Source organism: Lampetra planeri, chromosome 19 (genome assembly GCF_965212315.1).
Source record: "Lampetra planeri chromosome 19, kcLamPlan1.2.h2, whole genome shotgun sequence".
Lineage (NCBI taxonomy): Eukaryota > Metazoa > Chordata > Hyperoartia > Petromyzontiformes > Petromyzontidae > Lampetra > Lampetra planeri.
In genome coordinates, this window is record NC_136125.1 from 8903822 (window position 1) to 8920126 (window position 16305).

The 16305-nt window shown below is 43.6% G+C and overlaps 1 protein-coding gene across 2 annotated transcripts in view; it reads left to right on the top strand.

The window, feature by feature from the left end:
• NUP98 (nucleoporin 98 and 96 precursor) overlaps positions 1-16305 on the top strand; it is a 28490-nt gene extending 12185 nt beyond the window's left edge. For both annotated transcript variants that reach the window (XM_078602915.1, XM_078602916.1), the window contains 15 exons: positions 620-820; positions 2750-2974; positions 3563-3725; positions 3888-4044; positions 4355-4663; positions 4939-5237; positions 5781-6095; positions 6838-6995; positions 7277-7420; positions 7814-7977; positions 8990-9211; positions 10595-10830; positions 11465-11622; positions 12197-12308; positions 13665-16305. In XM_078602915.1, the coding sequence (XP_078459041.1) occupies positions 620-820; positions 2750-2974; positions 3563-3725; positions 3888-4044; positions 4355-4663; positions 4939-5237; positions 5781-6095; positions 6838-6995; positions 7277-7420; positions 7814-7977; positions 8990-9211; positions 10595-10830; positions 11465-11622; positions 12197-12308; positions 13665-13888 (3087 nt within the window). In that variant the 3' untranslated portion in view covers positions 13889-16305. The remainder of the gene's footprint in view (positions 1-619; positions 821-2749; positions 2975-3562; positions 3726-3887; positions 4045-4354; positions 4664-4938; positions 5238-5780; positions 6096-6837; positions 6996-7276; positions 7421-7813; positions 7978-8989; positions 9212-10594; positions 10831-11464; positions 11623-12196; positions 12309-13664) is intronic.

Genomic DNA, 16305 nt, shown 5'->3' on the forward strand with positions numbered 1-16305 from the left:
CTGTATTGGATAGACCAGAAAATAATAAGCTTCATAAGACCAATTTGTATTAATTATGTATTTCATTGTTCTTATGAAATATTAAAATATACGACCACTAAATATTTGTAAGCTGATCATTATACTTCATTGTTTTAAGTGCACTGCATTCACATTATTTCTGTCTTCAATATGGACCATTGTCACTTTAGTTATCTATAGAATATATTGTCATTTGTGGATACATTTTATTTGTTAAAATGTTCATTGACAAATGTTTTGGAATAATTATTTTTGGCATTGTCACAGGAAATTTACCTTCAAGTTTACAGCAGATGCCTATATTTCTTATGCAATTTACCAGGAGTGCCTTGTTGACCAATATGCTCTTCATTGCAATGTTTATATTCCGAGTACAATTGAGGAGTGCCCTGGGAAAACAAAACACGAGCCTTAAAGTGTTATGCCCAGAAAGTAGAGTTTTGTTGATATTATCTGCCATTTCTGGGGAAATCATACAATTGACACTTGAAATTGGATTGTCGTGTGTTTCATTGAAACTGGCATGGGTTTCCAAAATTATATCTTATCAAGTACACTCCCATCAATTGGTATTTTGTGCGCTTCCCCCAACGCCCAGGTAAAGCACTTCTCCAAGTATGGCATCCAAGACGATGATGAAGACGAGGACGAAGTGGTGGACCCTTTAACGGGCAAAGTCCTGCCGGCTCTGCCGCCTGGCCATGTGGTGGAGGGGAAGAAGTTGAAGACGGGGCTCGCTCCTCCGGCAATGCAGCAGTCTCAGAAGCTCGTCTCGCAAGGAAAGCTTGGCCCCGCGGAGGTAAAAACCTGTGCTTGCCACGAAGGGGGGGTTCTGGACGATTCGTTAATTAAGTCTGGTTGATCAACAAACATTTTAATAAACGAATTTTTTGGAACTGTATTATTCGGCACCCTTTTTGGTTTTCACTTTTCAAGTTAAATAATTAAAACAAGTCTGTATTTGAGTTCAAAGAAGCATGCAGTTAAAATGTATACTCTACGCGAGCGTTAATGATCATGCATTCATTTTCCAAATTACTCGTGACGTTAAGGTAATGTTACATTTTACCCCGTGAATATACATATTGCTCAGTGTGAAAATTGCAAGTATAATTATTCAAAAGGCCAAAAAATTGTTTGGAGTGTTGCCTGTAGGTCTGCATTTAAATAACAAATGTATGGTTGGAATTGGCAATGCTCTGGTCCTATAAACTTACACATGATAAGCTACTTTTTTGAGCTAACATTTGTGGCCAGGTCGCTTCTGAAAAAGAAGCTAATAGCTCTGGGCTTTGCCTGGTGTGTTTTGTGTGATTTGCTTACCTTTCCTGTACTTTGCAGGAAAGGTAAGCTCTGAACCAATTCCTCAACCATATCAATTCCATACACCCAGCCATCAAATTCACCATGGAGGTGGAAAAGGATGGCAAGCTACCATTCATTCCTGGATGTTCTAATTGAAAAGAGACCAGATGGCTCAGGAAAGCAACACTCGTACTGATGCCTACCTAAAAACTGACTCCCACCACCATCCATCCCAGAAAAATTCCCTCATCAAAACTCTACACCATAGAACTGGATGTATCTCCGACCATCATCACCTAACCAGTGAACTGAATCACGTGCACCAAACTCTCAAGACGAATGTATATTCGGACTACACAATCCGTAAAGCTATCGCCCCAACCGTTGGGAAGGAGCCATCTGAGGACCCAATCAAAACCATCACCTTGCCATACATAGCAGGGGTCGCCAAAAAGATTTACAAAATTATGAGCAAACACAAGACCCAGGTTCGATTTAACAATGTGCATAAAATGTGTGATCTGATATCATCCGTGAAGGATAAGATCCCTGACATGCAATACCCCCGCGTCTACAAACTAAGCTGTGTCTGCGGCAGTAGTTACATTGGGGAAACGAAGCGACGTGTCTCAGACCGTGTTCGTGAGTACAAGGCAGATTTGAAACACGGGAGGACCAACACTTCAGCGTGGCTGATCATTGTGTAGTGGGTTCACTTGTGACACACACTAATTCAGTAGGCAACACATTTATTCTACGACCACAACGGGGTAACTACATAACCATTAACCACAAAAGGACAACTACATAACCGGTAACCACCACGGGGTAACTACATAACCGGTAACCACCACAGGGTAGCTACATAACCAGTAACCACAACGGGACAACTACATAACTGGTAACCACCATGGGGTAACTATATAAACGGGTCAGGTCAGTCGGCACACTGCCTGACCCATGATGCCGAGCACAAAGACCGGAGACGGAGGAGAAGATGGAGCACGGTGGGTTCCATTCCAGCAGACAGCCCCGATGTGGCCCCGCACCTCCCTTTTATACCCCCCAGCGTGGCCTGGCTCCGCCCTTAACCATCTCCGCGTGTGCTGGCCCCAGGGCACTTGTGCCCCTCCCACTTCGTTCTGTTACCAGGATGCTTGAAACCTTTACAACACGGCTTTCATTTAGTGGCTTCCCCCCTTTTTTCCCACCTGATGACGGTCGCTTGTGTTACGATCGAAGCATTGTAGTTATTTTTTTACCGATCTACCTGACTTTTACCGAAAGACCCAAAGAATATCAATTCGTGCAGTCACGAAAGCTTTAAGTCAAGATTTGCAATCCTATCGTGTTTAATTGTTAGTAACCCGCCCCCACTGGACATCGGCTTCATCCCAGTATGAATACATATTCTGATTGGCAGCTGGGAGGCAAGGAGCTTGGCGGGCTCGGTGGGGAGCAGGACAGCGAGATGGCCGACATCTCCCTGGAGCCGGTGCCACGTGGCTTTTACGTGGAAGACGACGACACGGGCGAGCTGCAGGGACACATGGGTGGCTACGTCAAGGATCTGGAGGACGGAGCAGAGCCCGTAGCTGCTTCCCACCACCTCGCCTCTTACCTGGGGATGAGCACGCACCGCCTGCAGGTGCTTGGGCGAGCAACACTGGCATTACACATCCTGGGCATTTCATTGCATAGTTTTATGTTAATTTTATATACAGTAGAACCTTGGATTGCGAGCATAACTCGTTCCGGAAACGTGTTTGTAATTCAAAGCACTCGTATATCAGTTGTGATCACGTGGCGCTTGGCAGACAAAGCGTATACACGTACTTCTCGTATTGCAAGACCTCGCTCGTTTATCAAATTATTATTTATTGAAATTTTTTGCTCTTCTTGCAAAACACTCTCAGACCAAGTTATCGTAATCCAAGGTTTTACTATGTTTTTGTCATGTCTTATTGTTTGTGTTGATTACTTGTTGAAAAAACAGGCATTTGTTTTTACTGAAGCTGTATTTTAATGTATTATATTATGTGCATTATTTATTAGTCAAAAATGATATTCAACTATTGACTATTTTTTTTGCTGTTACATTAGCCTTTAAACAAAACATTTGTCACAATTCATGTCCCTGACTAATAAATGTCGACAGGTACATGTAGGTTTTTTTCCACCACCATGGAAGGAACCCGTCTGATATATCCATGTTGTGTGTGTGTGGTTCTGCCAGGTGATGAAGGCATCGTTTCTGGCGGAGGAGGAGGAGGCAGAGGTGGAGGTATCGCCGCAGCGGTTTGGTGCCGTCTCTCATTTGCCATCCTTCTCAGTGATGCAAAATGCTTCCTGCGCTGCCAAGCTTGCTGACATGAGGACACTCCGCAGCCGGCTCTCGGGTAATATAGTTTTTTCAAGAAAGTGGTTAAAAATGTAAATTCCTTGCAGTCCAAATAAAAATGAACATGAGAGTAATTCTGGCCCTCTGTCTTGCAATTTATACCCTGATTCTTAATCATGGATTTGTTTCCCCTCACATTTTCTTTCCTTCTCTCTTGCAGGAGCACTGCTGCAAAGTAAGTTCGGACTTGGCTCCACTATTGGGATGGATGCCACTGTAGTTTCACCGCATAAGGATCTTGGACAAGACCACCTCGCCACCAAACCTCGGATTTTCACCAGAATTCGTGAACCGTCTCACCACGTGACCTTATCCAGGTGACTCGCTGAGATAATCTTCCTGACGTTTTCATCTCAACGTTGTATAGGAGCAGACCCATTTTAACGGGGCGTGGGAAGGCCTTCCTCTAACATTGCATTGGCAAACTTATCCAAATCAACTCAACTAAGATCTGTTCATCAGCCTAAGGGCCCTATAGTGGCCATCGGGTTATCTAGTCCCTAACCCTATGAGCCCAAAGTACAATATAATTGAGTGTACATTTTGTTGGATATTTTTTCTTGACATTGGTTGCATCATTTCGCATTAAGACTACCATTGTATTTTTTTCAACCAAATCTCCACCAGGCCCTACTCTCTACTCTCCCCTCCTGTGGGTCTACCTGTTGATGGCAAGGCAGGAGGGCCTGGACGAGCAGCGGCCGCCCCTCAGCGGGCCTGTGGCCTCGTACCGGCCCATAACTCGGTGGCCCATGGTCGCCACTGCCTCGCCGATGCGGCCCTTTATGCAGGCCGCTCGTTTCGTGTTGGCTGGGGCCCCGGCGGAAGTCTTTGCCACGTTGGCGACCTTATCGGATGCACAAATAGTGAGGAGCAATCGACCGATAGACACGAGGAGGTGGGGCTGAATGCCTTCACACCAACACTGGTCAAGCGGTAAGCACACACAGCCTGAATCGCACGTAAAAAATCATATTTAATCTTCTTGGTTCTTTCGGTAAAGTCACGTAGAAGGGAAGTAATAAAATATATTTAATGTTTCACTTTCGTCATTTATCGAAAAGCTTTATCGACAATCTACCACGTGCCACGTTTACAGTGCTTTATTTTTGTTCTATGATATTTGTTAAAAATAATTACAACCCCCCCCCCCCCCCCCCACTCACTTTTATGAATACATTTTTCCACATCCCAAATGATTTCCCACTCAGAATTGCGCCATCGCCGTTCAAGGTGCACGTTGAGTGCGTGAGCGTCTGCCCATGGGCCGGCTCCGAGGGCCGCTACCGCATTCAGGAGAAGCTGGAGATTGCCCTGGAGGAGAGCGAGCGTGTGAACGAGCACACACAATCCGACGCGATGGAACTCGGGGCGGCCGCTGGCCTAGACGACAGGGAGCTCTGCTGCCCCCTGTTCCGCCCACGGCCAGGCGTGTCCTCGGTGCACCGCTACGCTCACTGGGTTGAGGATGTGCTCGCTCAGGAGGCGGCAGCCAGCACCTCCGAAACTGGTCAGTGCCTTGGATGTGTTCACACAGGAACCAAAACACAAGTATAAGATTGCTAACTCGACTTGTAGCGGTTGCCAGAAATTTCAAGAGCCGTGATTCATTAAGCGGTCAATTCTCCTTGCGTCTAATTTTTACTGTTGGTGTTCTCATGTTTTAGCACTTTCAAATTAAGTTGAAAGTGTGATTTGGTAGCTCTGTTCATCTCAGTCTAAAGAGGCAGCATAATTATTAGGGGAGTTGAAATAACGATTTAAAATTTAATGCCTATATTCTGTATTGATTGTACTGTCTCTCTTCGAAAAGTTAGCATAAATATAAAATTGGCATAACATGCATCTCCTTCGTAAAAACACTTATGCTCGTGAATTGTGTGCATAAATTGCTTTTCCACATTACATCCCTGTTAATACACAAATGACACCACTTGCCAAGTTTACGCCAAACATTGCCATATAACAGAAAAGTGTCAATCGACACATCGGTAATGAATACTAAACAAACAATCATCGCTACTATGTTCTTTTCCCAAACGTTTTCCCGCAGACACTTTGAAGCAGTGGTATCTGGTGTGGACGCTGTGCGAGGCCCTGTGGGGCCACCTGCATGGCCGCGACAGAGTGGGCGACGACGACGATGACGTAGACGCCATGGAGGGTGTCGGGGAAGGTGGCGGTAGGGCGTATGCCCAGCAGGCAGAGCGACGGGAGGCCCTGTCGCGCTGGCTGGAGCGTGCCGCCATGGAGAAAGTTGAAGGCGAGGTGGCGCTCGGCGGTAACGGCAAATTGTCAACCTATGCCGTATTCAGCTGCCTGAGCGGAAGGCAGATCGCGCGTGCTTGTCGGCTGGCACAGGATGCAGGTAAATGGTGGGAGTGGCTTTGCCTGTGTTGGTCTCTCCCTGTAGATTTATAAGTTTGCCCTTCTCTGGAAATTAACTTGGGTAAATGGCAGTGGAGTGGTTGGCACTGCGCTATGAACCCCTGGGACGGAGTTTGATCCCTAGCAGCTAGCCAGGATGGTGATGAGTGGTATCTCAACATGTCATGGGGATGTTTTCATCCAGTAGTGGATTGACTTGTATAAAAAATAATTTGTGGATCGCAAACTTACTAATAATGTACAACAGCAGATTTAATTGGATCGAAGGGAAAATTAATGAGCATATGACATCTTGCGGTCGGGTATTTTTTTTGGTCGGAAACTTCGATCGCCTCGTTGCTCAACACCCTCATGGTACAGCTTTCTGGGATTCCAACCATATGTGCAGATGTACCATGAATTAATTTGCATACAAATATAAAAAAAAATTGTTATCGACGAAAAGGCAGACGATGGGGGCTGGGCAGAAGGGAGTTGGGAAACACTGCTCCAGCCTGTTCTGCAACTGAAACCTTGAGGCATTTTAGGAAATGTCCCATTACCATAACACATGGCAATGTCTGCAAGTACTGTCATCTAATGCATATGAAGCAATAGTTTCAGATTCATATATTGTAGTATATATTATAGATTTGTGGCAGTTCTAAAGTTAATTGCAAATTTTGAACGTCTGCATTATTTTCTTTGTGAGTATAAAAACATACATTTGGGTGCGGTCACAGGAGACCATCGACTTGCGCTACTCATCAGCCAAGCCGTCGGGAGCAAACCAACTCGTCAGCTGCTGGCCTTGAACCTGTCCGAGTGGGGCAAGTTGCAGGTCGACCATTACATCAACAGCGATCGCATAGCAGTCTACACCCTACTCGCTGGCAAGCCGGTAAGTCGTCTTACGTGCTGCATCTCTATGTCCTCCATGATCCACTTCACCACACTTAGTCATTTTGCATTTAATTGTCAAATAATGTTTTGCACATTTTGAGTGTTTTAACTGCTCTGACATTGCCGAAAGTGGTAGGGTGAGACGAATGACGTTTGGCCAATTTCTGCCTTTTAAACCGCGTGCGCCTTTAAGTTTATTCCAAAAGAGACGTGGCGTTCGCTCGTAGCCGTGACGTCTCTCCAGAGAACCAGTTCCTGAGCTCGCTTGTGTGCCCGCAGGTGTGGGAGATGTCCGCGGGGGAGCCGGTGAACGTGTGCGAGTCACTTGACTGGAAGCGTTCGCTCGCCGTCCACCTCTGGTACATGCTGAGCCCCATGGTGTCGGTGGCTGATGCCCTGAAGGCCTACGAAAATGCATTCGAGGCAAGTGCTGTTTTCCTGCGGCACCTTGATTTGGGAGTCGGGAGCAGATTGTGGGCGGGGGGTCTGTAATGGTGTTGCTCGATTTTTAAATCTTTTATATTAAGTTTGCTTGCTTGCTTGCGCGCTTACGACCGTGCAAATCTTTCGGTCGTTTTATAACCCACTTCCCGTGATCCAATCGAGCTGACATTTTGCACACAGACTCGTTGTGCGTGACAATTTATTTTCGTGAAATTTTTTTTTTCATATTTAATTTAAAATACCAATGTGATAAAAATGAAACTCTTACTCAAGAAAAACAGAAATGAATAATAAAATAAAACCGATGCCACGCCTATAAAGGATTTATAGTGAAAAACTTTGTTATTACGGGTTAATTTTTTCTTTTCACAGGGCTCGGACGAGTGCGAACGATACGCCTGCCGGCCGCTCCCTCCATACATGGAGGACAACAAGTTGTGCCCTGTGGAAGAGGAGGAGATGGATGAGGAAGAGAGGAAGCAGAGGCGGCCAGTGAGGGATGCCTGCTACCACCTGCTCAAACTCTACAGTGACAAGTGGGTGGACGCACTTTTTTTTCCGCCACTGTAAAGCAGAAGGCACATTTCATGGTTACAATATACCTGTAGTATTAATCAAGGCGGCTGCTGGTTTCCAACCGTGAACCTCTGCAGCAAGCGTTGAACGTGCTATTGCTAGGCCTTGCCTATATGGTATAGCAAGCCCTTCCCTCTCGCGGGTTTAGATATCGAGCCCGTAATGATGCTGCCGCGGAAGAACACGCTTGTCTCCCAAGCGGCCCAAGGTCACATGTTCCCCAGCCTCCGCTTAGACAGTGAGGTTCAGCCGCTTGATTTTTCATTACATACGTACAAACGTATTGATGCATATGTTGAACTTTTGCACCGTACGTAGCCAACCGTACTAATCCAGAGGTGCTAATACATTTGCCGTACAAGTTATATTCAACACTAGAAAATAGTAATCATAATTTATATTTAAAATACTCACTAGTTTTCCCATATGCCTTGGAGTTTGCGGATCGTGGATTTGCCGATCGCGGCAATTTTCAAGAACATAACCCCCTGCGATTGCTTTTCATTTGTGGATATTTTCTGTTTACAAAATAAATATATATAGTTTATAAGTAAATATTGTTTAAAATTTTGAATTCTCGAAGAAAATAATTATGGCCCAGTTTATATTGGCATACATACAAAAACTTTAGCATTATAGCATCTGCACATACTTTTAACCCTCTGGTCAAAAAAATTAGGACTGTTGTGGAAAATAAACAATTGTCTTGTGGATAGCCTAAGCAATTGAAGAGGGCTATAAACAGGAAATGATCACATTTGAGTATACAAGCATGTTTACACTGTTGTGAACCCATTGAGAAATGTATATTTTACAAGAAGAACCAAAGGTGCAAAGTGCAAACAAGGGAGACCCAGAATCATGTCCGTTGTGAGCATCTCCCAAAGATGCTACGACATTTTTATACTGCTGTACACCATTCCTGAGCTCATGGTTCAAATCGCCTCCTTTCCCGTCGATCACTTCTTGCAGACACTACGATTTGGACCAACTCTGTGATGCCAGCTCGGTCACCGCCGACCCCCTGGATTACCGGCTGTCCTGGCACCTGTGGCTTGCCGTTCAAGCGCTCGGCTACCAGCATCTGCCCGCTCGTAGCGCTGGAGCACTGAACGCCGCCTACGCTGCCCAGCTTGAGTCAGCCGGCCTCTGGGAGTGGGCGGTCTTTGTGCTCATGAACATCCCCGACGCAAGGTGAGGACATCTCATAACATCGATGCGTTTTTAAATGACTGATGAAAATGGCCTGAAATGTTTCCCCCCCCCCCCCATCCTTGTATCTTGGAAGATAAACAGGATGAAGGGGCAGGGTTAATTCTAGATTTGAAGCTTTCGTGACTGCAAGGATTCATACTCTTAGGTTTTTTTGGTGAAGTCACGTAGGTAAAAAAAGAATAATAAAATAATAGTAAATGAAAATTACTAAATTAGAGCACGACGTTTAGGAGGCCTACACAAGTCTCCATCTTCAGGGTTAGGGCAGGGTTAAGCCTGAATGAGACACCTGGGATTAACTTGTGTTGTAGGCTTCGGTTGTGAGGTGGCCAGCAGATGACATAAGTATTTTAACATTTCAATAATTCTTGAATCTGTGAGATTTCATTGCTATTCCATAATGCGTGTTGCGGTTTACCCAAGGTACTCGTGTCTTCCCACCTTGAAAAGCTCTAATTAAAAATAGAATGCCAATAAAAGAATCCCTTAAATAATGTTCAGACTCGTTGAGGCAATTGGGTGCAACATTGGCATGTTCTATTACAAAAAGGGACATGCTTATTATGTTGGATCTAATCCTTTATTGCTTCAGGACCCACTAGTCATTCATCAAGGTCATTCCTGGAGATGACGATGAGACTTCAAATTCAATCTTGAAAACATTTCGAAAGTGCAGACCTATCGGTGAGAAACTTGTTTACAGTCGATGCTTCTTGGTCAAATAGCTTGAGAAAGTTAAGTGCATTTGCCTAAGAACAGTAAGATGACAAAGGGAGTGTTTCACAGTTGGTTAAGGTTAAACACCTAATATCTTTGAATAATACATTTTAGATTTGTCCTAACAACAAAATAAATCATGTCCTGCAGAGCCTCTACCATACATGAATTCTGTTAGTCATAATGGTTAATAAAACTGTAGCCGAACGTTATCCAGAAATCCTTTCTGCTGCATTTGTCATTTTAACCTGAAGTTACAATTTATGTTTGAGTCCCCGATTTGACATATGAACCTTATGGCGGTACCCTGGGGTACCATAGTACCCCAGCTCTCGCATAATGCTCGTGATTCAGTCATTTTTAGTCTGCTGATGATCGATGCAGTAATCGACTCATCTCGACGAGCTGTGCACGATGCACTGGTGCGTACGAGCGTTCAGGGTTTCAGTGCAATCGTCCTCACTGCATTTCGACATCACGGAGTAGCACTGATTTCGGATTGATCGATTGGTATCCCAGTCGTGGAGTTAAGTACACCCCTGGAAAAAAGTGTCCCAAAAATAAAATATGTAATTGCCTCGACCATTTTGTATTATTTGGTACCCCGGGGTAGCGCCATAATGATCATATTTTCTCCCTGTTTAGCTCCCGAACGAAGGCGGTGCGGGAGATGCTGGGCAGGCATTGCAGTGAGGCGGAGATGACCGAGGAGGCATTTGAGTTTGTGACGGGGCGCCTGGGCGTGCCGGCTTCCTGGCTCCATGAGGCGCAGGCCCACCGAGCTCGCCAACTTGGAGACCACCGTGACGAGGCTCACCACCTGCTGCATGCTGGCCTCTACAACGCTTGCCACAGGGTCGTAATCCGCAACCTTGCCGCCGGTATGGGCTCTTCTTCCCCCGCACCTCCGATTAGCACGGTTGGCTACGTACGGTGCGAAGGAAGTTGGACGTACATGTATACATCATATAAAACCGGCTGCCGTCTTGTTTTCTGTCTCAAATTACGCGTGTTGTTAAACCCCTCCCGCCAGATGTGAAAGCCATGGTTGCTGAGAACGACTGCGGTATTGTCATTAACTTTTAGAATCAAGTCGTAATCTGATGATGCTGTGGGAAATTCAGAATCTGACATTTTTATCTAGACTGGAGGAATCTAATGAGCTATCAAGCTTTTTCACAGATGTCGAGTGGGGCAAATTGAGTGATAGTCATATGTATGTTGGTCTGTTGGCGATCATTTTAGTTGGAAAAATAGCCTCTAACAGACCACTGAAAAATCTTAATCATCACTGTTTTTAACCTTTCCCTGTCCATTGGATTAAAGTGGAGGAATTAAAAAAATATGACTGTACATGTCAAATAACTTGTTTAAAATTTTAAAAAATTCTGTATTTCACACAAGCTGTGCGAGTTGTGTGTAATATTAAAAATGCATTTCTATACATAATGATTTGTAAGCGATGAAACGCTCTGAACAATTTCCAATGTCCTGTGCTTCCTTTGTATTGAGAAGATGCTATCATCAATGAAAACTATGGATACCTCAAGACTTTCTTGGAGGAGATGGCAGCACCAGAGATCAGCATTCACATCCCCGACTGGGAGGTCGCGGGGCGGGTCTTCCTTGACTACATCCGGGTCACGGAGACTCTGCTCAGGCTGCACAACGAGGTCAGTGTACACGCCTGTCGAGGCGACGATGCAAAATCCACACCTCAAACATGGCTACGTATGCAAGTTGAGAGCCAGCAGAGGCTTTAATAAAAAAAAAGCTGCGATAGATTTGTAAAGGCGTTGGAGCATGATTTATTGCAGGGACTTGGAGTCTATGCAGCAATTTGTTTGAACATTCACGTGAAATTTAGGAGCCGGGGAGAGGCTTTTAATAAAATTAACAGCGATTTGTAAAGGAGTTGCACCATGATGTGTTTGTATTTGAGTTTATATCAAATTTAATTTAACTTCTATCAAAGCAATTTTACTAAAATGCTCTTGGATTTTTCAGTTCAGCAAGTTACACTTCATTGCATTATCTTTTGCGGGTGCTTGAAGTGGTGGTGAAGGGTTATTATTTAAAAGTTACTATTGACCTTTAATTTCGATTTAAAGCTTTCGTGACTGCAGGGATTCATCTTCTTGGTTTTTTCGGTAAAGTCACGTAGAAGGGAAGTAATAAAATAATAAAAATAAAACATAATAAAATAATTCTCTAAGATAACATTGACCTTGTTTCTTTACTGGACAGTCGGAAACGCCGGGTGCTGAGCTGGAGGCCCTTTGTACAGAAGTGGCTTTGCTGTGTCCACGCATTGAAGATGTCCCTTGTTTTGCTGCACGAGACCGTCTCAGCCAAGCAGGTGTGCACTTCAATCACTGCTGGCTTCTCTTGGGTTATTAATAGCTTTCGTTGAATTTCAATTGCAGCTCATAATTTGGTATTTTCATTGCATCGTCAATTCATTCTCATGCCTGTCAATTTCACCGGAACCCTTGAACACTGTTGAAGTGAGGCTGAATACCACTCGTGGTGATATCGTATCTCCTTGCCCAACTCCTCATTTGTATTTTGTTGCATTCTACATGATGTCTTGGTGTAGCTGCTCTGTTTATACATTGATAATATAATTTGTATATTTTTAAATTCAAGCTTAGATTTATGAGATGGTTTCAGCAATGTCCACTCGTGTATTTTTATCTCCAGAAATCTCGGCATAATGGTATTTGATGTTAATGTGGTCACGTGCAATTTTTTCCTTCTACATTTAGAAACATTCATTTAGAGTATTTGGCTGCTATACATGTGCACATTAATAGACCAATTCGTTGCGCAATCATTTGTGGCCAGATCACTTATGAAAAAGAGCTATGTAGCCCATTGGGTGTCACCTGGTAAAATAAAATAAAATAGTTAATGTTCTTTTTCCTGAAATAAGTATTGATAGTATGTACCTGGTCCATTCAAAATGTTTTTCAAAATCCCACTTGCTCATGTGGTTGATGGCAGAATATATTTACTAAAAATTGTATTGGAGTAATAAAGACACAAATGGAGAAAGTATAACCATCCTGAGATTTTCTAATGACAGTCACAAACAACTAGTGGAAGTTAATTGTAGAAAATTATTTGAACTTTGCAAAAGCAGAAAATTTTGCGAAAGATAAATATGGGCAAAATAAAAGTCATCTCCTGCAATTCGCTAACCAAAAGAAATATAATTGGATTGACATCTGGAAAACACAACAATGTGTAATATTTCGATTTAAAGCTTTCGTGACTGCAGGGATTCATATTCTTGGTTCTTTCGGTAAAGTCACGTAGAAGGGAAATAAAAATATACTAAAAAAATTTACTTTAAACCCCTTCAAAATTTTCTTGCTGTGGTTTTCGCACCTGATGGTGATTGCCTGTTGCAATCGAAACGTCGTGAGAATTTTATTGTTGTATTTATTATTATTTTATTATTTCCATTCTATGCGACTTTACCGAAAGAACCAAGAAAAATGTGTAATGTTGATATAGGGAGGCCTTTTTTCCAGCACTGGACTGATTATGACCTCTGCCAACCTTTTAAGATAATATTTTGAACAATTAGGTTTTACATTTGTCTTTCTGACAGTGTGGACTGCAACAGTGGAGGAAGGTTCCTCTCCAAATCTTACGAATGACGACAATAATTTCCACGTTTCCCCACTTCCCCATTCTGTCCTGGCAGAGATGGCAAAGCAAACGGCAAACATTCTGCGGGCGGTGATGAGTTTGCAGCAGAGCGGGGGGGAGGAGGGCAGGGATGATCACGTGCGTCCTGGAGGACGCCTGGCCGGACTTCCACTGCACCCCTACGCACAGCACATCGGGCAACTTCCGCTACCCGGCGACTATGCGCTGCAGGAGCTGAGGACACTTGTGTCTGCGTACCGCCTGGCCCTCACCACATGAAGATGGGGACCCAATGAGACATTCATTTCCCTGAGAAACCCCCGGAAGCTGTTTTTCCCGCTTTATAAGTGACTTAACTTGGAGGAGTAAACTGTTGGCTTGACATTTTTAACAAGAAATCTGTACAGTCTTTAAGCTGTCATATTTTGATTACTTAACGCTAGTGTAAAAGATAATCTCCTAATTTTTTTGAGCTGCATGAATTATTCACTTTAGAGGTCTAATGTGATCTTTTGCTGGGTAGGGGAATAAAACTAATGTTTTTTCAATACTAGTTTGAATTTTCTGCACCTTGTAAGACCTGAAGCAAAAGTGAGATAACAAAGACCACGATTTTGGCGTGTAAACGCGAGAGTGCTCATGTTTGTGTTTTCCACTTTTTATTGTGGAAAATGCAGTTGTTGATCTGTCGATGAAGAGCTAAGCTTTTTAGTCCTTTGGTCAAATATAAATATGCCATCTCAACATTGCTTGTGTTCTGGTTTTGGGCACTAGATCTGCAAGTTTGGCTGTCAACGCAATCCAAGGCCATGTGCAGCACCTTGTCAGTGAGCACACATCAATATTTGTTTTGTTGGGCATCACAACCACAATGGTGCTGTAGCCGATTTTGAACAGGGTCACCAGATAAGTGATGTTGAGGCTTTATCAAGTTCATGTGTATTGGTAGGATATGTTTATGCACTTGCCGGTGGTCTTGTTGCTGGAAGTTTCTGTGCGGTGGGGTTATTTACATCGGTCCACAACTTTCCCCCACCAACAAAGATGTAAACATGTCTTGGAGGCATGACGTACTGTCGCTCACCCGGTGCGTCATTGGCATGCGACGATATGACTGTTGATTGCCACGGTTATTTACATGTGTGGTCTTGTTTTAGGCATAATTGGATGCAATTGGATTTGGCCTATTCACTGCCAAACATGGAATGGTTGCACATTCCCGTAGTGATTAAAAGCTGTATAAATGTTGCCAGCGAAGGCTGAACAGTTTAGTCTTATCTGCTTGCGCAATTAACCTGCCAGCACTCCATGTGCCCTGTGCTGGACATGCAAACAGTGAGGCATTGAATGAGCTGTCACCAAATTTGAGTAATTGATCATTATCCGATGCTTGTTCAACTGCATCAATATTTCATTATTGCATGTGAACATCATGCCCAATCGAGTGGATTTTGTGTAAATCGGCAATTTCTTAACAGTCTTAATCTTCAGCATCGCTATGTCAGTCATGCATTGGATCCATATGAGGGAATTTATTCCCTTGTGCTGTGATTTATGGGCCATCCTAAGTGGCGCAAGCAGACTGTTTTTTTTTATAAAGTGACGTTGATGGTAGAACAAGTCCATGCCTCCGTGACTTCTCAATTTTCCTCCTGAGACATGGTCCAAAAAAAGAGGCCTTGACGTTGTAACCTGAACTTTCCACAACTGCTGTGACCTGTTCTAGAGCAGAGTGCTAGAGATCTGCCCGGCATGCCTGGGTACACGTCTAACATGTGCGCCTTTCGTATATATACTCTTTGGAAACTTAATACCGATGTTTTCAAGATTTAACTGGTAGCATATATAGGCAACGTTTATATTTTACTTTTGGGTTTTTTTTTACGTTGACGTCGTTACGGGGCAGAAGCGTTTGACTCTTCTTCAGGCAGTGCGCTCAATTGTACATTTTAATCTATAGAGTCGTGGCTGTTTTATAACGTGAGAGTGGAAATCACCAGCAAGTTTGAGTGCGAGGTTGTGATGTGTGGCAATGGTTTGGGTGAGTAAATTAAAGGCGACATTTTGCGTTGGCGTGAATGTGACCATTTTTAATTGGTGCGGCGTGATTGAAATTTTGTACAAAAACAAAAGAAACAAAAAAAGGAAACAATTGTTTTTGAACCTCGGAACCAAAGTATTACATTTCAGTGAAATTGTACTGAAGAGGTTGAATGAATTTTGCATAATATCAAACTCTACTGCCCTGTACATCGTTTTGTGGTTATTGTTGTCCTCTGGATACTTGATATTTGTGTGTGTTTGATGACATTTTAATTTCAAAACATGTAATCTTCGTACTCCAGCATTCAGTCGAGTGGTCTGGTATGGTGTAACATCACCTTGGCCCGAAAAGGTGATTGATGTTGGCTGTTCCTTTTTTTACAGATTTCAGTTCAGTTGATGTTGGAAGGCCCGGATGCTTTGCTCGGTATGGTCATGTTTAGCTGTACGTGTGGAATGCAGAGATGCGCGTTTCGTTTTTTGTAGGGATGCGAAACTTGAGGTGTGCGGACTTACACTCGTCTGTGCGTGAGCGTGCGCGTATATTTAACGTGACTGCGAGAGCTTGGTCTAGCACGTGTGAAGTTTGGTATGCTGAATGTTTGGAGCTGCTATGTTACTGCTCTTTTGAATCAATAAAGTTTCTCAACAAA